This window comes from Malaclemys terrapin, chromosome 18 (assembly GCF_027887155.1).
Source record: "Malaclemys terrapin pileata isolate rMalTer1 chromosome 18, rMalTer1.hap1, whole genome shotgun sequence".
NCBI lineage: Eukaryota > Metazoa > Chordata > Testudines > Emydidae > Malaclemys > Malaclemys terrapin.
In genome coordinates this window covers 4,738,796-4,761,731 of record NC_071522.1, presented here as the reverse complement: position 1 = coordinate 4,761,731, position 22,936 = coordinate 4,738,796, and the positions used below count along the sequence as shown (strand labels likewise).

Genomic DNA, 22,936 nt, shown 5'->3' with positions numbered 1-22,936 from the left:
ATCAGTGCTCCCCAGTCCCTGCACCCGTACAGCCTGTGCACAGCTGATAAGAGACAACGTACAATCTGAGAAGCCCCAGCAGGGCAATAGATCAGTCAGGCACTAATCAAGTTGTACTTGAAAGGGGAGGTCAAATCACATTGAGAACATACCGATTTAAAACTCAAATAGAACCCAAATTGGGCTGCCACTTCCCCCATGATTTACTAGGAAGGCTACCAAAGCTGAGGGCTGCTTTCCCCATGGGCTGTATTTACATCCTGACTCCTATTCCAAGGGGGAAAGCAGCAGCACACAAATATTGCATGGCATTCAGACAATATTTTAATATTGGGTTGCTCTATACCATGCACATATTTCCCCTGCTCCATTTACTATGCAGGGAAAGTGCTCTGGTTCTCCGAATGCTAGAAACTCCAGATCTGAGTCTTCATACAATAGTTTTATGGTCTGGGAAGCTCCTTGGAATATCATTTTCTCAGGCCTGGTCTACACACGAAAGGGGTTATGGTACAGATATACTGATACAGCTATACCAACCAATTCTCCTAGTGGAGAGACAGCTAATACCAGCTAACGAGTTATTTTGCTGGTATAGCTTATACCAGTTCCCCGAATGAAATAAAATATTCTGGCAAAAGGACATTTTTGCTGATATAACAGTCTGCACTGGGGGTTTTGCTGGCATAGCTGTGTCGGCTAGGGAAGTGATTTTTTCACACTCCCAGCTGACATGGCTATGCTGGCAAAACTTTTAAGTGTAGATCAGGCCTAAGACTGGCATCTTCAAGAGCCAGCGCTAAAGGGAGAGAGGGAGCTTTCAAAAGAGTACATGTTATTTGGAAGTAAGGGCTTGTCTACATCGAAATGTAGGACTGGAATGGACCTCAATAGATCATCTAGTCCAGTCCCCTGCACTCCAGGAAGGACTATGTAATAACTAGACCATTCCTGACAGGTGATTGTCTAAGCTGTTCTTAAAAATCTCCAATGATGGAGATTCCACAACCTCCCTAGGCAATTCCAGTGTTTAACCACCCTGACAGTTAGAAAGTTTTTCCTATTGTCCAACTTAAACGTCCCTTGCTGCAATTTAAGCCCATTGTTGCTTGTCCTATTCTCAGAGGCTAACGAGAACAATTTTTCACCCTCCTCCTTGTAACAACCTTGTATGTACTTGAAAACTGTTTGGCTCCCCTTAGTCTTCACTTCTCCAGATTAAACAAACCGAATTTTTTCAACCTTTCCTCATAATTCATGTTTTCTAGATCTTTAATCATTTTTGTTGCTCTTCTCTGGACTTTCACCAATTTGTCTACATCTTTCCTGAAATGTGCCACCCAGAACTGGACACAATGAGGTGAGGTCTTATCCTCACGGGGTAAAGTGGAAGAATTACTTCTCATTCTTGCATACAACACTCCTGCTAATACATCTAGCTGAAAAGTCAGCCCAAAGACCATTTCAGGTATCCTGGATCAAAGTACATTTTCAGAGGAACAAAATCCTGCAGCCTAGAGTGTTTATTAATTAGAGACTGAAAGGTAAAACTTCACGGAAATAAATCTACTCTGTCCTGCTGGAATCTGCCCTGAGGAATGAGGAAGCTAGCTAAATCACATGCCACTGACTTCTGAAATTGGCATCTCTGCTCTACATGCTCTCCTTTAATTGCTTGTAGTTGTCACAGCTGGAAAGGGCTTGGCAAGGAGAGCCACCGTGAGAATGGCATGGCTATTACAAAGGAAAACAAGACAGTCTGCCAGTGAGACACCAATTAAGTAGGGAGCAGGGAGTGCACTGATCTCCCTTTGGTGAAAAAATGACACATCGTTACCTGGGATCACATTCAGAAGGGAGTGAGATGCAGACTTGATGATGCACTAAACATGTGAAAACCCTTCGCAGGGGTTGAGAGAGAGGTGTGTGTACATACACACAATACACCCACCCTACCTCCTCTCCAGAAAGTGCTGAAATAAATGCTGAGTCAACAGGTCTTAATTCTCTTAGGGCTAGTCTACACTGGCTGCCGCGGCAGCGCTTTAACATGGCTTGTGTGGTCGCGGCACAGCGCTGGGAGAGAGCTCTCCCAGTTCTCTACAAAACCCACCTCCACGAGAGGCGTAGCTCCCAGCACTTTCCAGAAGAAAGCGTAATCACCGCCCTCTTCCCTCAAGTGGCCTTCTTCACGTCTTGTCTTGCTGAGAGCAGCAATGTTGATGTTGTACCTCGAGAGTTCTCAGGTGACAAAAAGTGAAATACTCAAATGCAGAACAGCAATTGAGTCATCTAGTAGGGAACGGACATTCCAAGTTGTAAGAAACATTTTTGTTTTTTGACCACATTGGGAGTGATCCCTCTGGATCCAATCAGGTATGGTGGGATAGCCTTCTCCTTGGGCTGCCACCTTGACATGGTGGAGAAGCTTGCGTATACTTAAGACCTAAGTGCGATGCCATTGGGAGTCCTGTACTCCTGGTAGGGTAACCCATGGTGATAAGGTCAAAGGCGAGGTACCAGACAAAGTGCAGCCCAACACAACACAACCCAGCATAAGACCCCAAAGGTAGAGCAGGTGGATGAAGCAGAATCACCTCTCAACAGCTGCAAAGATGGACGAAGGCTACAATGGAGGAGAAATCCCCGGTCTTCTTGGACCTCCTTGTCACCAGACACAGGCGCCTCTTCTGCCAAGATTCGTATGGCTGATGTGCAACGGCTCCCCCACATTAAACTACTCATGCGCAGGCTTCTCTCACAGGAAGAACTTTTCCCCCACCTCCACCCATAAAAGTCCTGCGGAGATGGGCGAGTGGCGACGCAGACAGGTGAAGTGATCACCAGGAGTTCCTACTCACAGGCACACATGCAGGCGGTGACCACAAGATGGTCGTCATGTGCCCCTGGACTGGGATGGGGGGATTTTCGGCAGCAGCGGTCACAGCTGAGCAAACCTTTTTAGGAACCCCTCAGCTCAACTCAGATGGGGAAGGGGCTAGAAAAGGTGCTCCAATATAAGAAGCATAACATATATTATGTGTTATGAGAAGCACAACATAATATATTATGTGTTCTGAGAAGTTTATGTAGAGTTTGTTATGTTTGTCTTTCTGTATATATATATTAAAAATGAATAAAAAGTTAATAGAAAAAAAAAAAGAAAGCGAAGACAAGGAAATTAACAAACCGCATTCTGAGAAGGGATTTTAATAGAACAAGACCACCCTGTGGAACACAGCAAACTTCCTTTGTGGGATAAAACCATCTTACAAGATTGAATCCGATTGTCTCAGTCATTGCTCAGCATCAATACACTTGACTTATTAATAACTAATCTACTATGAGCACAACAGCCATTTCACTGCCACAAAGCCTCAAATGTCGAGTTCTGGGCGTTTCTCTCTCACACAAACAGTGATTTAAAATTGAGGCTGGCAGGACGCGCACACAGCAGAGAAACCAGCAAAAGCTGAAGCAGCAACAAGAAAAAAAAATCAGAACTGTCACAGGACTGGTACAAAACACGTCTGCAGTACAGGGCCTTTCACAGAATAGACTGTCTTAAAAACACCCCCACACACTCAACCTTCCAGGTGAGATGGAGGTTTCCAGGCTGCTGTGAAGAGAGATTGATTTCAAAAGAAAGAATATGTTTTCCTTAGTTCTTCTTAGCTTTGTAATTGCCTTTTGAATTATGTTGTTTACTCCTGACCATGAGCACATGCCAAATGAACAGGATACTTGGAGCAACAGCTAGTTTCTTCCCCACCCCAAGTAAGCACCAGGTTAGGTGAACGCACAGCCCACCTGCAGAGGAAAAGCTGAGCTCCTTGTTCCATTAGAACACAGACACGATCCACACAGCAAAACAGCTTCAAATCTTTATTTTAAAGGGACGCGCCAGCCTGAATAGAACAACACTTCTCCTGAAACCAGGTGCACTCCAACTGAACCCCAATTCAGCAAAGCACTTAAGCATGTGCTTAACTTTCAGACCCAAAGCGTAAGAGCAGCCTCCACCCTCTTGGGATGCCTATACAAAATCCCTGTAGTGCTCAGTGCTCCAGGCATGCTCCTTCTATCCCTGCACACCCCCTGGGGGACACATTGCCCCTGCACTAGGAGATTTCTTTCCGGCCTCCTTTGCTATGTTCAGATATAAAACCCCATGCCTCAAGGCAAAAGCCAATCTCTAAGTACACCTCTACCCCGATATAATGCGACCTGATATAACATGAATTTGGATATAACGCCATAAAGCAGCGGTCCAGGGGGACGGGGCTGCACGCTCCGGCAGATCAAAGCAAGTTTGATATAACGTGGTTTCACCTATAATGCGGTAAGATTTTTTGGCTCCCGAGGACAGGGTTATATTGGGGTAGAGGTGTATGAGAGAATGGATTTACATGGGGGCAGATTTCTCCATGTGACCACTGCAGCGTTCTTATACCTTCTTCTGAAGCAGCTGGTGTTGGCCACTGGCTGCGACAGGACACTGGATTAGCGGGGCCTTGGATTGACTCTGTCTGGCAATTCCCATGTTCCTAGACATTTCCACAGCAGCCTGTTGGAGCCAGGTCTAGCTTCAGCCCCACAAGGAGTGGATCTGCTCAGTCAGGAGGTGCCATTTTATATGTGCGCTTCTCTGGCTACACCCAGCACTTCACTCTTCCAGAAGTCTGGTCCTGAAAAATCATAACTCTTGAAACTAAAAACGCTCTGCTTGAAATACTGCCCTGGTTTTTCTTCCCTGATGGAGCCAAGAGCATCGCTAACCCTGACCCACCATCCCCTCCAGCAGATGAAGGAGTCACTGATTTTATTATCTCTCTTGGAGAAAAAAACTGCCCTGCATCTGAAAAGGTTGCTGCTCCTGCATCAGAGCCCACGTATCATCATCTTGGAAGTACATTCGTTTTGCCAGATCCCTGATGTCTTGGTTGCAGGCCCCCCGAGAGCTGCCACAGCCCTTACTCATCAGGGGACCCACAACTTGCTCCCACATACTTCCAATGTGGGAAAATCACTTAGAAGCAAAAACTGATTAGGCCCCTAATTACTCTTTGCAGAAGGTTTGCCAGGTCAGCTCCAATGGCCTCTGCCTACTAACCCACTCCTAGATTTCCCAATAGTCCCTGAATACGACGACTCCACTGGTGGCACAGCTATTGGCAGGAGTGCATGGACGCACGCACATGCCATACACTGTATCCGCGGGTCTGATAGTGGAAACTTTTCCACCTTTGTTCAGCTGTTGCTGCTGGCCAGTCTTTGGGGGCCCAATTACATCACTGCGCAGGGGGCTCAAGGGAGCCATGTTGGGGGCATTCTGTTGATGTCTCAGAGGGAGAGGGACTGGTGTTTTTAGGACAAGGAGAGTCACCAGGAATGCTGCTGCTGCTGCGCTTGAAAGCCAGTCACCTTTTATAAACCAAACTGAATATCCTACCGAAGGCAGCTAATGCAGTGGTTCACTAGCTGGTCCTTCCACTGGTATGCCTGGAGGAATGGCTCTGAGTTTGGAAGAGACTGCATTCACTTTCTGCTCTTCACAGCTGGTGAGCTTTTCCTCCCCAGCCTCCCAACCCTCCAATAAACTGCAGTCATGCTAAGGGGATCAAATAAAAAAGAATTTTTCATTCATGCTAGTTCATAGCACGGTTGCTTTCATTCAACATCAAAACACCCAGTCTGATGCTGGTGGGATCAGTGCCAGGAGCCAGACAGCAACATCTCTGGAATGGGAAAAGATTCCTATTTAGATGGCATCTGTCAGCAAGCAAAGCACTTGTGTGCTCCTGCAAAGGGCATGCGGTGTGTTACAGTGCGGCAAAATCTCCAGCAAAGAGCTGGCACTTGAAGCCCTGCTCACTCTGCTACAATATGTTACTGAGCTTAGCTGCAACAGAGCACTGGGAAGAAATATCTGATCAGATACAGGGTGAAAAGAGGAGGGGCTTGCCCGTTCAGCGCATTGCTTCTGAAACCAGTTTGGGACTATAGGGTTGATGGTTAATGGTGCATTAAAGGGCTGGGGTGAGAGATGGTTTGAACAGCTTGTGCAATAGAACTGGGCTCCTTTGTCCACAAGATCTGCATCAGGGATGGGCAACCCACTGTGGTAAGATCCACCCTGGCCCAAATGTTTGACCTGGAGGCCACTTCACAATCTGCCAATAGACAGCTGGGCTGACTGGTCCAGCAGCAGCTGCCTCCTGAAACAAAGCCAACTCTGAATGTCAGGAGCACACGGTCGGGGGAGAGATCCAGGTGAGGGCGGGAAGGGATTAGAGCTACAATTACAGTGGGGGGGGGGCACTAAACAGAGGGAAGAAAGAAGAGGAACAGGGAGAAGGGATGAGGCAGAAAGCTAGGAGCTATTCTGGAGCCTCTTGGTGGCCCTATGTGCAGCCTTGTGCCCAACAGAAGTGGCACAGGGAGCGACAGGCATCTGAATACCCCCCATTCCCTGTGGGCCCTACCACCTGAAGGATGGCCTGGCCTCCCCCACCAACAAGGCAGGTTTGAAATTTTTACTGAGATCTCCCTGTGGCAACTGAAGGTTGATGCCCACAGGTCTCTGTCTGTGGGGAACTGCAGACCGTGAGAAAGAGCAGCCACAGAACGTGCCATCGAGGTATGGTCCCTGTCTCTGAGATAAGAGGTTTGATAGTGGATGACAGGCTGAACTGATACAGCCATTTCACTGATACAGAAATAAAGGGAGTAATGCTGACATTTATTTAACACTTTGTACTGTATTAACGTGTAAAACACTAACTTTATTGACACTGTCCTGCCAGTGGTCCTGTTGTTGCTACAATGGGACAGGTCTCAGGGCTTGTCTGCACTTACAGCGCTGCAGTTGCGCTGCTGTAGCACTTAGTGAAGATGTTACCAGCACCGATGGGAGAGCTTCTGCCCGCGACATAGGCACTCCACCTCCCGGAGAGGCGGCGATGCATGGGCAGGAGAAGCCCTGCAGTGGACATAGCGCTATCTACACTGGGAGTTAGGCTGATAAAACTAGTTGCTCTGGTAATGCAGACCAAGCCTCAGTTATTGCTCACATCTACTGTACAAATACAAAGCCATTGATTAGCACTAACAGGCGCTAAGAGGCTAATTGAGAAGTTATTAGCAGGTGACTAAGTAACATAGGGCTTCATGGGGGACACACTGGATTTGGATGACTAGGATTTCCGGATAAAGGGAATTGGGTAACTGGAATTATATTGGAGCAGGGAGAGCCTTGTCCTTCTGTGTGTATAGTATAGCCCCTAACACAATGGGGCCCTGATCCTGCTCGGGAACAGGGGCTGGAGTCTTTTCAAACGTGCTGCAGTCTGATGGGCAGTACAAGTCAGAAATAATAACATAGCTCCCACCTCCGCATGCAGCACTGACATCTGGGGTGGGGTGGGAAGGAAAAATCTACATCATGTCTGGTAAAGCACTGTGCAGACCTGTGCTTAGAAAGCTTCCACAGGCTTGGCCTAACCTGCAGCACTTTTCTGGACCGAGCCTGCCAGGTACTGGGGGATCGCTGTAGTACTGCTTTTTTACTAATACCCAGCACTAATTACTGCCAGCCAACTCTGCTATTTGACTGGCTAATTCTCACACACACTTTCCATGGGGGAAACTAACCCAGAAGAAAATGTTGGCGTGTTGTTTATTTTGTTACTTGTCTAAATCTCTCTGTCTTGTCTTGCTAGAACTGTCATCTAATCTATGTTTGTAAAGCGCCTGGCACCATGGGGTCCCCCACCCCACGAGGGCCTACACACACTACCAGAATACAGATAAACAACAACAGAGACAGTCCTGGCCACACCAAGGTACCAGGGCAGGCAGTATTGAATAAAGCAGGCAGTGCACACGATACAGCTCAATCCCATTTATTAGCAATACTCGAAGCTCTGCTTATTTAAAGACAGCCACCCCACCTTGCTAAAGTACAGCATTAATCACACTCGAGAAGACAGTCATTTGGAAAAGAGGGAACAGCACATAATGGCTTCATCTGGACGGTCAGACCTGCACACAGCTGGCCTGGAGAATAAAGCCATTTAATGGGCTAATGGGATCGTGCTGCAGGAAGAGTTCCGGATAGTTAATGGGCGTCCCATCCTCCTCTGCCTGCCTTGGAGAGGAACAGCTCTATTTGGAGACATCATGAACTGCTGTGTCTGTAACTAAGTGACAGCTGGACTCACAGGCGCCTGGATTAGACAGGCCTTGCCTACACTGGGAATTTGCCCCCGTTACAGGAAAAACCTTCCTAAACCACAATTAGTACCATGGCAATTGACCCTTGATTTCACTCACCAGTGCAAATTCTCTACACATGGGGTTTTGATGGTACAAGTATACTTAGATTGGAAGCTGTCTGGGGCAGAGACTGCCTCTTTGTCCGGTTTGTCCAGCCCCTAGCATAACGGGGTCCTGGTCCATAACTAGGTTTCCTAGGCGCTCGAGCAATAAAACAATAAATAATAAGTAACCCTGAGTAGGCAAGGCCATAGACTGGGACTGCAAATTCACCCACCATGGACACATCTGATCAACTCCTTCTGCATTAGGAGAGGGGAGAAGGAGAGAAGCGTGTGTTCAGATTCTGGCATAACTTTGATACCACTTCTCATCCTGCTACAGGGGATTAGGAATACAAATCCCCATGGATTTTCATTGGCACTTGGGCTTCTAAATCATGTAGGTACTTAGAAACTCCCACCTGTAATAAAAATCCCAAGCCCAGGGAATCTGGTGAACTTTGTTTTCCCCTCTCCACCTCCTAAATAAATTAGCAGCCATTAAATGTGAAGGTTAAAAAGAGCAAGAAACAGAGGATTAAATTACACAAGGCAGGTTTGCATGTACATTATTTTGATGCGCTGTAAAATAATCACTGGGGAATAATATGCTTGTAAAGAAATGCAATCTGCTACCATGATGTCCTCATTTGCATATCTTAATGAGATCAGTTAATTTCAACTATGTGGGGGTGGAGTTTCCAAACATAGGCTGGCCAGACTGAACTCAGTTTACATTTTGTACAGACCTAGCAGCCATGCTTCTGAATTGGGGCCCATGTACTGCAGGTTGAAAAGGTCTAGAGCAGGCCTGCACAACTCGTAAAGCGGCGAGGGCCATATTACTCCAAAGAAAACAGCTGAGGGACGAAACCCCCTGGCCCCGCTGAACCCCACCCCACAGCACCGCCCAGCCCCCCGAAACAACACCACCACCCCAGCACTGCCTCCCCATGGAAGCCCCCCAGTGCTACCCAGCCTCCCCCAAAACAAAACAACCCCTCACCCCAGCGCCACCTGCCCCGCAGAAACAAACCCTCCTTCCCCATGGCTGCCCCACCGAAACAGCGGTATTGAACCTTGGTAATATGTTATAGCGGGCCTCTAAGGTAGTATAATTAAGGTAAAAAAAAATGTCTTTTTGCTAGAAGTAGAATAAGATCTTCCCCCCACTTGGTAATCATTGCCCTGTTCAATGAATGAGGTGTGAATGAGGAAGGCATGGAAGGCAGGCACCTTCAGACAGCTGCAACCTTTGGAGAGGGGATGGGAGCCAGACCAGATCAGCAGAACAGGTCAGCCACTGACTCACTGCTCACCTCCTCAGCCCCCCACACCCCCGACTCGCCTACTCACTGCCCGCCCGCTCGCCTCCTCAGCCCCCCTCCCTCACCCGTCACTTGCCTACTCACCCCCCGTGGGCTGCACAGTGAGCCCACGCGGGCCGCATGCGGCCCCCAGACCACATGTTGTGCAGGCCTGGTCTAGAGGGTAAAGGCACAGTCTGCCAGGTTAGCACAGGCACACGCATCGTTCTGTGGCGAGTCTTGCCTGCAAGACCTAGAGTGGCACAAGGTAGCAACTGTCCTGCTTTTTGCTATGGTAGAAGGAGAGGAGCCAGGCAACGGCTGAGCTAGTGGGATCACAAATGCAAAACCTAGAAGAAATACAGGAGGCTGAGAATGTATGTGACCAGTTAAGAAAGCAGAGAAAGTGCATTTGTTTCTTCAAGTGAATGATGTTCCACAGAGCAGGGAAACACCCACAGGTAGTTTTGGACAGGGTTCTCTCTAGTGACCATGGAATTCGCAGAGTGAATAGGAAAGAATCGAGGGAACAAGTGCCCAGCTTGGGCACAGAGGGTGAGATTTTCAGCTCCCATTTAGGCACCAGAATAAACAGCCAGATTTGCAGAAGAGCGCAGCACATGGGATGCACGCTGGGTGTGGAATTCTTTAAAAAGCTAGCCAGGAATGTCACAACCGGAGCGGCTGGGTGCTGAGCACTGCTGAGAAGCTGACCCCATCTATCTATCAGAGGCATTTCTAATGCACCTATCACTGTAGTGGCTAGAAGCAAAGCACAACACAAAGGCTCAGATTCAGTTGTTCTCTAAAGGACTCTGCTTTTCACCACTTTGCTCTCAACATTTCACCCCTCCTCAGCCACCCACCTCCCCTGGGCTAGACTAGATGAGAATGTCTATGTTCCTACTGCGTAAGAGCAACAATACAACACTGAGGGCTGTTTGCTGCAAAGCCAAGCCATGAATAATGGGAACACTGGCTGGGACACAGACAGAGAGCGTGTTCTCTTTATTCCTGGCACTGGAACTGTGCTGGTAAAACAAAGTGCAGTCACATCTCAACAGCTCTGCCAACATCTACTTCTTTGTCTCCTTCTCCAAACCCCTCTATCTTTTGCATTTAAACAAAAAGCCTGTCCAGAACATATTAGCATTTATTGCTCTGCTGTGAGTTTAGTGACTGACAGACCTGGCAACCAAAGTCTTTTACTGAGTCACAGGACAGAGGCCTACACTTATAATCTAGATCAACATAGCTACATCACTCACTAAATTTCACACCCTTGAGTGCTGTAGCTACACCAACGTAGTCCCATAGTGTAGCCGTAGCCAGAGGCAGTGGGAGCCACTCACAACCCTGCCCTGCCAACATTCCTCAAGGCCCATCTAGAGGGCTCCCTCTAGGGCTGACAGAAGGGAGAGCTCAGTCTCCCTTGGCTCATTCAGTCCTTGGCTTCAGAGGAGACTGTGCAACAGGGGCTGATTAGTGCAGTTTGTGACAGTGGTTGTGTCCCACTGACTGGGAAGTGGAGTGGGATTCTCCACACTGATTTCACACATACCAGCTGGGCTACAAGGCTTTTTGTACAGTAAAGACAATGTGGAACATTCTCCTAAAGTGGCCATGTTGAGCTATCTCCATCTCACCTTTTCCACTGCTGGGGGGGGGGGGGGGGAGAAGGAGATAAGACTGGGATGCCCGTCAATGACGATCGTGGGCCGGCACCAGTGTAAATGAACCCCACCTACAAATGACCCTTTGGCTATTCCACTTTGCTGATTTTGTCATTACATTCTCCGAGGGAAAAAAATATTTCTCAGGAGAATCATCATCATCCAGAACCTTGTATGGGAACAAATCTTACAGGGTAAGTAGATTGGGATGCAAATAAATAGCCCAGTGAATTTAACCTTTATGTCTGGTCATAACAGCTTTTGAACCTTCCTGATTTCTGCATTTGAAGTCATTGTTTGCCAAGGATTTTCAGCAGACAGGGATCTGTTTCTGATTCACCTTTGTGAACACTGGTTTTGGAATTATCACCAGCAGTAAGAGTAACAAATGGCAGAGACATGGAAATCCAAACACTCTTAGGGCTAGGAAGAAACTCCCTGAAGGCTGGTTATCCCAGAACTGCAGGGTGTCTTTCATCCTCCTCTGAAGCAGCTGGTGCTCACCTCTCTTGGTGCTGGGATAGATGGACCATTAGTGTGATCCAGTCTGGGAATTCCCATGTGAGTATTGGTGCTTGTCCAAGTGAATGGCTATCTACAGAGTGTAAAGATGAAACTTATAAACTCTCTCCTGCGTCACAGTCCAAGGTCTCCCATGTGATCTGACAAACCCTCCTCCCCCTCTGCTCCCATTCTCTTGCGATGCCCTCTTAGGATGAATCACTCTGTACCTGCTTTTCCATCTGTTTTCCCATCACTCTTGGAAACAATTATCTTTGTCCAAGCAGCACTTGATCTATGCACAGAGTTCCCCTTTCTGTTGTCTCCAGGTAGACACAAGAACATTCAGAACCACGCACAGAATGAAAGCTGCCAAGGCCAACCAATCTCACAGAAAGGTAGTCAAGGAGACCCATTGGTGTTATCGTCCATCTCAAGCCCACACAAAACATCATCAGCAAAGGTAGAACTACAGCTTCTCTCTGGCTGATAGGGTGTAACTTCTTCCTTGTCTTGCGAGAGTATTCGTGCCTTGGTGAACGGGGCGCCATCTACTATCTGAGGCGAAGAGCCTCAGAAAGCTATTGTTTTTGTTAGACTATAGCTATGGGGTATCCCCCACCAATATCATAGTGATAGGGTGGCATTTTTCTAAGACAACTGTAGAATCTGGCAGACATTCTGTTCTTTGTATTCCTTTAGCCTCTTCCACCCTGAGGTTGGAATCTCCAGGTGCTGAGCATAAATTCACAAACTGAAATTTCCAAACCAGCTATAGGGTTTGGTCCCCCAGTTCCTCTTAATTTCCTATGAGAATTGGATGCACAATTCCAACAGATGGATTTGAAAAATTTCAAAGGCCAAAAGGGGCATCACACAGGCCAGAGACCCTCACCCAGTGATTCCAAACTCTCCCGCAATAATTAACCCACGCAGCTCCACGTGAGACAGACAAGCATCATCCCCTATTTTATAAGTCTCTCTTCCTTTCAGAGTGGAAACATCAGTCGTTGTTAGAAAGCAATCCTGCTTACCCGCCCCGGAATGCATTCCTTAAGGGATAAACCGGGGCGACTGGATTGACAGGGGCCTATCAGTATGCAACCCCACTGAGCGAGATCGCCAGGCAAGTGTTTGCAGTACAAATGGCGAGATGACCAAGAGGTATTCCCATGTAATTAGAAGTGGTTAGGCTGCTCACACTTTGCATCACTGCCTGTACAGAGCCATTATGGAGACTGGTTTTGCTACTGACATATAATTGTCTCTCAATATGGAACCACAAAATGTCATTACACCTGAGCACCGTGCATTGGAGGGGGCTGATCGCATATGGTGAGAGCTACAGCGTGTTAGGTAGCACTACCCAGCTCCCGTTATTAATATGATGGTAGCACTAAAGGTCATGATTAGAGCTCGGGGCCCTGTTGTGCTGAGCACCGTACACATACACGCTAGAGACAGCCCCTGCCCTGCACAGCTTACTGTACATACACACGCAGATGTAACCCCCGGTCAGCGTTCACAAGCTGTAGTATAGGGTCTGCACAGCTCTAGCGCTAGCCTGGATCTTTAGCTCAAGCTGTAGTCTCATGAGTTTAGCACTGGCCCCTCGCTCAGTCCCTGGTGTTGGACGAGATGGTGGCTGTCACAGAGCCATCCACCCAGGCCAGCACTCTATGGCCAGCATGCCTGGGGTTGGCGTTCCCCCGGACCCTGGCCTGGGCCTTTTTATTTTTAGTTTTGATTATGGTTCGCAGAATCCCTTTGGCAGGAAGGAAATAAAAGCTGATCCTGTGCGAACGCTGCAGGCTGCACCTGCTCTCTGACACAGCAAGAGAGAAAGAAGCATCTCAATTCACATCTCTGTAATTTAGCCACGTTGAGTTTATGGTGCACAAATGGTTTGTACCTTCTCCAGACGTTACCGGCGTGGTTTCCCTGGGGGAGAGCCTATTTTTTGGAAGCTATTCCCCTAGGAGGATAATGACTAGGAGGATATGGGGAATTCACATAAAAGGCTCTTGCAGGCACTCTGTCACCCTACAAGAATGGAGTGGAATAGCAATGAGGTCAGGGAGCGCATGTGGGTGTACTCCAGCTCCACTCAAACAGACCATTTCTCCAGGGGCGGGGGGGTGGGGGGGGGGAAGGGGAGGCCTGCATTCCAGCCTTTACACATCAGTCTTTTACAAGGCAAGAAGCTGGGTCCGGCTTTACTGAATAACAATTCTTTCCCAACGAACGATCACAGGCTCTCAAGGTGCAAGACAAAAAGGAAATGTGCCAACAGGCCAGCCCAAGAGCGAGGTGCAAGTACGTCTGGTGCCTCCCACAGATCACAACCACCTGCTTCTCTGTTCAGGAAACTGGTGAGTTGACCCCTTATATAGCATTGTGCAAACCTCAACATTGGCATACACAGGAATAGCTTCATGCACTGGCAGAAATGCAGCCACCTCTGGAGTGAAACGTACCAGCTGCTAAGTTGTGCATAGCAACACCTCCAATTAGGACAGGAAGCCTCTGTCTTGAGACAGAATGTAATTGCCCAGTTTGGGACTGAGTCATAGATTCTGGGGTGAGCACACCTGCTCTGCACAAATAAAAATACCATGGGCTCTTTAGGCCCCGCCTCTAAAACACCGCACATTCAGTAGCACAGTGTGCCCTGACCCTCTTGGGTGTCCGTGCACCCCCTGATGGGCAAGGACTCAGGAGGGGGAGAATGCCATTCTCCCACTACGAGAAAGGGACTAAGAGACCTTCTCCGTTGGATCATATGAACTGAAACCATAAACTCCCTGAACATTAAATCTCACCAAATGAGGGTCAATCCATCCTCATCATCATATCCACTCATTATACTCCACACCCGAACATAGCCACTCTATGAACTTCGTACCCTCATATCTCAATGCCTGTACTTTGACCCATCAACCTTTTACCCCCAATCGGGGATATTGCAGATTATGTATTCCTTATGCCACCCGATCTTAAACTTAACTTTGCACCCTCGATAATCTGTACGTTATTCCCTGATCACCAGAAACTTCTATGCTCAAACTCTGTTCACTTTTTTTTTTTAACATCATTTAATCAAATTTTTAAGGCCCCAATAGGCACAGTGCGAGCTAGGAGGAAGTTCACGTCTCAGCAATGCCGTATTTCTGACATGAGCAAACGCAAGCTACCCTCTCCAACAGGCCCCGTTAGCCCATCTACTCGGCCAGCCGCGTGCCCCTGCCAAGAGACAATTCTGATGTCTCTATTTGTTAAGTGGTGGGACAGAGCTGGATGGGGGGCGGGGAGCATCATTCTGAACTGGGGCACTACGCACTGCCTGCCCATGCACCATGGCGGGGAGGGGTGGGGGAGATCATAGGGATACAGGGCTTTTGGCTTTTTTCAGCCTGGCTGATTATCTCAGGCCACCTCTCACCCCCCACCCGTCTCTGCACATGAACCATCCTGAACTGGGATTCAGCATACACTATTGCACTAATGGCTGCAGGCTTCTTGCATCACGCCCAGCGCAGCCTGAAACACGCACACCTCCCTGGTTTGCTATCGGTGAGACTTTCAGGGGCTGGGGATGCCCAGTGCCCATTCAGATCTAACAGGAACCTGATGTCTGAAACTACCGATGCTCGGTGCTGCACAAACACATCCCTGCCCTGGGAGGTGTTCGAGGCAACAGAGAAGACAGAAGAGGTGGGTGAGAGGATCAGGCTGGGGGCAGACAGGACAAAGGAGCAGCAGGAACCGGAGGCTGTAGAAGGGACCAGCCGTGTGTCCAGTTCACAGATGCCGAGTCGCAAGCAAAGAAATCACCGCGTCCTCCTCCGGCTTCCCTAGCCAGTGCTGCCCTGATTACTCACAATCACCAGCTGCTCCCTTAGCCCTGCATCACTGAGGAGACGGCCACTGGCCTGGGGCCCTGGAGGAAGGAGGCGAGAAACTGAGCAGGAGCCAAAATCGTAAACCAGAAAGGAGGCACCTGCCTGTGACAGGACCCCGGATGGCCGAGTTCTTACTTGGAACCAGCAGCTAAAAGGCTCCATGTCCGGCTTCCAGTCCCTCTAGCCCCTGCCCAGGCCCCGAGGTAAGATTCACTCTAACATCAGGGCTTCAATATCCTGCCCAGTTCGCTCCCAGTTCACAACAACAGGGTGTGTCCTGGCCCCAGCCTTGTCCTTAGCAGATACTTCTGCACATCACACAGCACCCCCCCCCCCCCCCCCCGGCGACACATGGGGAAGTTTGTGCTCAGGGGAAGCTCGGGGCTGGGACAGCAATGGGGTGGAGGTTAGGAGGGAGGTGCTTTGGCAGACCTGCGTGGATGTTTGGCAGGGATCCCGGGAGTGGCTGTGGGACACAACTGAGGAGCATTGGCAAAGGTACGGGTGCAGGGGAGAGCCCGGGGCTGGAACAGCCGGGGGCTGCTGGTCAGGAGCAAAGAACATTCAGAGAACGTGGGGGGGGGGGGGGGAATAAGTTTGCTGCATCGTGTCTGGCTCCATTCGCTGCTGTCTCCCTTTCACAGACACGGGCCTTCACCCCCAACTCAAAACCAGCCTGCTGCATAGCCCATGCTATGCTTTAAAATCTACGTAAGGGAGGGAACTGGCCTGATTTATTCTTTGGACTAAATCTTTCCAGGCTTCCCTGGCACAGGGTAATGAGCTCGTATTATGCAAACTATCAGGTTTGCTGAATTAATTAGGGCCCTAATCAAGATTAGACATCTCAATTATTCCCCCAAACTCTCCCCTCCCTTCTCAACAGCCAGAGGCCCCTGATCTGAAAGAGAGGGAGGAAACCGCAGTGCTGGGGCTCCACAAACACACGCCCCCCCCACTGCCACTGGATCACTGCAGCTGCTTGTAGCTGTCAGCCACCATGGGGGGATGATGGGAAGCCTCCCAGCCAAACAGCAGTGCTGGGCAGACCCCTGCGGTGGGGAATCTGTTGCCCCTGGAGATAATTACCCCCAGCTTTGCTGACAGTCTCACGCAGCTTCCGAATCAGACTCCCAGGCCCCTGCTGCTCCAGGAATTGGACAGGAACAAATGAAAGGGAAGCTGCGACTCATTATTCCACTGCAGGGCACTAATGAGGGAGCCAGATTGGAGCGATGCAAAGCCAAACCCTCCGCGACCTTTCCCAGGCACGGTGCATTACACCACGTGCTGTTTGGGAGTGGGGATGGGGGACTCCATGCACACTGTTCTGCTAACCATCCTCCCAATCGTTCAAGGCTCCATTCACCCAGCAGCTCCTCTGGTGCTTTTACAGTGCACGGACCCCCGCACTCCCCCTCACTGAGAAGATTCTGCTGCCTTCCTAACCCCTTCAGCACCACAGCATGTCAGCATTCCCATCCCGAGATCCCCACCCCTGCACCACTTCCCCTCGCCCACTCAGTGCTTGGTATGCAAAATACTACACCCCAGCTTCCACCGGGAAATTTACATTAACATGCCCTAAAAGTGTAGGTGCTTGGCCATGTAAGTGGCGCACAGACGAACACTCCTGCTTATTCGTCTCCCGGATGAGAAACCTGGCAGCACTAACAACGCTTTTCTCTGCCATAGCACCCTTGACCCATGGATCTCAAAGAGCTTTACACAGCTACGCCCTACACTGCCTCTCTGAGGGAGGTGAACGAAGCCATTCCTGTTTTTCAAGGCCACACAGGTGAGTCAAAGGCAGAGCTAGGAACAGAACCCGGGAAATTCTGACTCCCAGTCCCCTGATCTAATCCTCTGGGCCTCCAGAGCGTATGCCAAGGTGCCTGATCTGACCACACGTGCACCACTGGATCACTCAAGCGCTCATCAGTGCGGGTGCATCAGAAGGCAGAGCACGCATGGGTGGGGACAGTCTCCTGTAGGGTATTCAGGCTCCTCTCAAGGGGTTAAATCTTCCTGTCTCATGACATGGGCATCAGCCCTGCATAATGTTTCCTGATTGCCTTGCATAATGGCTTAACTGTGCACAATTAAATCATTACATTAGGTTGCAAGGAAAGTCACTGGATCATGTCAGAAGCAATTGCCTTACCATTGTCCCCATATTGGTGACTATAATCACACGTGGCCACCCGCTTTACGGGATGCCCGCCCCGCCTCAGCTGTTATTGCATCTTTACGACTCAAATGGTGAGGCGGCTCTGGCTCGCCACAACCAGAGGACGTTGCCGGCTGCAGGTGGCACCCAGCTGCGTCTGCGGAAGGTGCCGTTATGCCTCTGCCCTGTCAAATGGCTAGTTCCCTGCAGCCCCATTGTCTTGCAGCTTTAGCCTGGCAACTGGGATGTCACAAGAGCTTCTGAAAACCCCACACGGTGTCTGTCGGCATATTTAGGCTCCTAAATACCTTTAAAAATCTGACCCTAGGAGACTTGGCACCCAACTCCCACTAGCACCCAGCAGGCGCTGGGCTCACTGTAACACATGGGAAGCCTTTTCCGGCTGAGGGTGGGGGAGGGGAGCAGTTTATTCCAAAGTCCTGGTCAGGGATATGGAAGGGACAATCAGGGCCTTGTCCAGTTGCCAAGATATCGCCCGCCTGCGATACACCAGCCAGGCCACACGTCCAGCGGTCTCCTCCTCACTGGACAGGCTCCCAGGCCTGTGCTACGCAGAGGGTCTGACCAGCTGATCGTAATGGCTCCTTCTGGCCTTAGAATTGCGGAATCATTAGGAGCTGGGCACCTCTGGCTCCTGTGACACTCCCAGTCTCGGTGTGGTATCCAGCCAGGCCAGGGGCGGCTAACAACACCCTCCACTCCGCCCGCCTTGCTGGCACGCACTGAGTCAGGAGATGGGGCATCTGCTTCTGGCCGCAGCACGTAGCCCCATGGCCAGGCTAGTTCAAGGCTCCCTTCTCCCCACGCCAGCTCTGCACGGGAGGGGGGCTGGAATTTCCCCCCCCCTTCCCCAACAAACGAAGCCAGAAGCAAGCCCTGCTGGCCCTTCCGCCTGGTCACTGGGGCAGATCGGCCGTCTCCACCTTCAAATCACGCGTCACTTACTTACGTTTTCACGTAGGGGTCGGAGTAGCCGTTGGCATCCATGGCAGCCAGGTGTGCACAGCGGATGATGCCGACCAAGAGGCCTTGCTTCTGGGAGCTGTACTTGAGGGAGATGAGGATCCGGCCACGCTCCTCCAGGGACTTGTCTTCTGTTTTATCTATCTGGGGGAGTTGGGGGAAGAGAAACAAGCATAACTCAGTGAGCTGTTCGTTCCACCCACAACGAAACATCCCATTGCCACCTGGAGCATTTTTTAAATGTTTTTTTAATATTTAAAAAATAAAAGGAAAGGAAACTTCGAAATGACTTCTTGTTTCAAATGGGACAATTGAAACACTTGCATTTTTTCAGATTTTTTTCCCGACTGAAGCAATCTGGCGAAACGGACACGGATTCACACAGTGTTTCGGGGTCACTGAAGCTGCATTTTTCACCAGAAACCCAGCTCTAGCCTTCAGCGACTTGTCAAGCATGCTGCGCTGCACTAACACACGATCTGGAATCTCTCTCCTCCCAGTACTGTGGAGGGCGGCTGGCTTTGCAGCTTTCTCCTCTAGCTGGCCCAAATCCCAAGTCCCTCTAGGCCACTTCAGCCTGTCAGCTGCCATGGGGGAGAGAAGGGTGTCCCCGATCAGGCTGTCACTGCTGGCCCCTTTGCAGCGCCGAGGCTTCGCAGCAGCTCCGCTGTTGGCATGTGGCCAAGCACTTCGAGGCAGAACTCCCAACGGCCAGCTGGCGAGGGGGCACTCCCTCCACACCCGTTTGGGGAGAGGGGCCCTCAAAGCACCCCCTAAGCAGCTGAGGGAGGGCGAAGAAGTGAAAAGGAGACGAGGAGGCCGAAGGCAGAGCCCATCAGTCAAAGCTAGATTCTACCCCGCCGCCCAGTCACCCATCCCAGAGCCCTGCCCTCACTCACCGGCAGCTGCTTTTCCAGGCAGATGCTGAAGGTTTTGGTTTGGTTGGGCTTTAGCTTCTTCAGCGGGATTCTCGTCTCCCCGATGAACTCATTGTGGCGGAACTTGTCTTCGTCGCAGACGGAAATTCTGAAACACACGGGGGAGAGGAGGGGATCAGTCCTGAGACAGGCTGGCAAAAGAGGAGGGGCCAATCTGTATTTCCTGCTAACTGGGGGGTGAACTGAGCGCCACATTCAAACCCTCTGCTCCTCCCAGACCCAGTATGGCATGGGCAGCTGCAGAACAAGCTTCCTCCATGATGCCCCCCCGCCCCCATGGGCAAAGGGAAGGCAGAGCTCTGATGCCAAGGCCCATCCAAACGCTGGCTTTTCAGGTGGAATTGCCCGACAAAGGGGCCCTGTTAGTGCCATGTGGCCATAGGGAAAATACAGTCCTAATTCACCAACTATAGACCTAATTCACCAGTTCTCCAGGGCTAAGCCTTCAAAGCATGGCCCAGAGACTGAAATGAGCGACTCTCCACCCCAAGATGAGTCAGCTCCTTCACTAAGGGCTGTGTGGCCATGGTCAGAAACAGGATGTCTCAGAGGTTTAGCGTTTCTCAGTGCAGTAAGTATGGGAAGCTGTCTTCAGCGCTCCAAAGAAGGGGGCCCATACCTGACTCCTCCCCATCAGAAAGAGAGGGGAAGCAGAGCAGCCATAGGTGTATATTCAAATATCATCGAAGTGCATTTCCTGAAGGATCCCAGCCCACTTTACAAAGTGTGTACACATTTACCACCATTAAAATGGAGCCACCTCTGGTTTGGGGGGCATCAGCTGATGTACAGCGGTGGAAGGGGTGAGACAATGTCAGCTGAAGTCCTGGGGCAAACTGAGTCCTGGCAACAGCACCTCTGGATCTGTAACACCCTCGCAGAGCAGGGAAGGCCTCGGGGTTCAAACATGAGCCTCCACGCACACAGCGAACCAAGTACATCCACCTTGGATGGAAGGGTGTATCGATGCTGCTGCACTGCACCCTGGCTGCAGCTAGGTTGACTCTGCTGGTCACACTGCTAAGCCACCCCCTATGGCTTTGACTTTGGGAATTTCACTCTGCTTGGATGGGGAAACAAGGCTGGTCAGTTTCATTCTCTGGCTCTTGTGGCCTAGAACAAACCTAATGGGTGTTGGGCGAACAGGAGCACAGATTGGGGTGGGGTGGGGGAGGTGTCCAAGGAGCAGCAGGGAATGAGAGCATAGTTTGCATTAAACACTGCACAGAACACAAAACGACAACAACAAAACCTCTGGTGACGAACTCGTCCCTTCCCCTCTTCTCCGCTTAACACAAGTCCTGCTGCCGAGGCCCGAACTAGCCGCCTGCCGCCCAGCCAAACTTTTCACAGCAAATTTGAAACTCAGCCAAGTAAAAGGAGCAAATAGTGGCATCGACAGGCTGGAATCTCACTCCCCTGCCACATGCTCTCAATGCTGGAAAGTTAAAGCAGCTGGGAACGTCACCTTGCATGTCGTTCCTCTCCAGCGCTGCTCTTAAACAGCTAACGAGACCCCAAATGTACTAGACCTAGCTCAGCAGGCTGACCGGGGAGATGCTGCAGATACAGCTCCAGGTGGGGGCTTCAAAGCTCCAAGCCCTGTACCTGACAGACGGTGTTAGACTGTGCTCACAGCTCATTTCCTGAGAGCGACAGCACCACCACAGCATCAAGGGAACAACCTGTGGATCTCAAACAATACATGCTGGAGGAGGCAGGCCGGGGCTGGTGATCAAAGCAGGCGTGGGACTCACGCTCGCTCTTGCGTGTGCCAGTTTGCACCCAAGCGTGAAATGGAATAAGACTCTCCCACCCTCAGTCCCCCTTGTTAGCAATGAAACACTAATGCATGCAACTCTGCTGCTTGCAGAGAACAATATAATCTGCCTGGCCAGCGCGCTCGCTCTCTCTCTTACACACACACACACACACACACACACACACACACACACACACACACACACACACACACACACACACACACACACACACACACACACACACACACACACACACACACACACTCTCTCTCTCTCTCTCTCTCTCTCTCTCTCTCTCTCTCTCTCTCTCTCTCGTGTGGCCCTACCTCAGGGCAGAGGGCACTGGCTTGCTGCCTCCCCCTTTCATACTGATGGCTCGTTCAATGCCTGGCCAATTCAATTCGATCCACTTTTCATTTTCTGGCAGCTGCAGAGCATTCATCCTTCTGGTCAGGGATGCTCACTAAGTTTAAAATTACACTCATTAACTTGTTCCGATATCGCCTACAAGGCCAAAGCCAGACACAGCCACGGGTGGCTTGGAGAGACAGAAAACCCACACCTACAATTCCGAGGCCTCTTATCAATACCCAGAGAGAGATGCACAGCAGAGGGGTTCTTCCACTGCCGGAGATGGACGGGTGAAAGCTGCCTACTCCTGCACTGACACATGGGCTTCTGCAGGAGGCAGGCTCGTTAGCAGAAAATTCCTGGCTTGATCCTGAGCATTTCCACTGAAGTCAGTGGGAGTTGCAATGTCAGGCTATAGAGCAGCAGGAAGCACTGCAGGGAAAATGGAGTTTGGGCTCCTGGATTCTAATCTTATCTCTGCTACTGATTAGCTGGTATGACCATGGGCAAGTCATTTAACTTCATGCTCACCTAATGCTTGAGGCCAGGCTTGTAGAGTGCTCTGAGATCTACAAATGAGAAACACCATCAAGTGCCAATTTATTCTTATTAATATTTACCAATTTGCATTACAGTAGCACCTAGAGGGACCCAACGGAGATTGGGGCCTCACTAGGCTGGGTGCTGCACAAGCCTATAGGGAGAGACAGTCCCTGCTCGAAAATGCTGCCAGTCTACTCTAAACAGACACAGCAGCCAAGGCTGGGGGGGAGTGAGGGGGAGGATGTGTTACTATCCCCATGGGACAAGTAGGGAGCTGTGGCACAGAGACTGAGTGGGATTTCCACAAGCACTCCAAGTTGGTCTAACTCTGAGGGCATTTGAAAACTCTGGCGCTAAGTGACTCGCCCAGAATCACCCAGCAGTGAGTCGGCGTCAGGGCTGGAACGGAGTCATGACAGCCTGAATCCCAGCCAGAAGTAGCTGTGGTGGTATTTTTGGCAGTAGCATTTCACAAACTCACAGATT

General features: G+C 50.2%; 1 protein-coding gene and 1 long non-coding RNA gene across 2 annotated transcripts in view; one reads left to right on the top strand and one right to left on the bottom strand.

Moving 5' to 3' along the window:
* Positions 1-22,936, bottom strand: part of DOC2B (double C2 domain beta) — a 141,743-nt gene that overhangs the window by 13,687 nt on the left and 105,120 nt on the right. The window contains exons 5-6 of the mRNA XM_054008641.1: positions 19,755-19,881; positions 18,842-18,999 (exon numbers count right to left, since the gene is read on the bottom strand). Of these exons, the coding sequence (XP_053864616.1) occupies positions 18,842-18,999; positions 19,755-19,881 (285 nt within the window). The remainder of the gene's footprint in view (positions 1-18,841; positions 19,000-19,754; positions 19,882-22,936) is intronic.
* On the top strand, positions 15,467-18,939 carry LOC128825831 (uncharacterized). Its single transcript, XR_008442744.1, has 3 exons — positions 15,467-15,904; positions 17,397-17,499; positions 18,854-18,939. It is a non-coding gene; the product is annotated as an uncharacterized LOC128825831 (long non-coding RNA).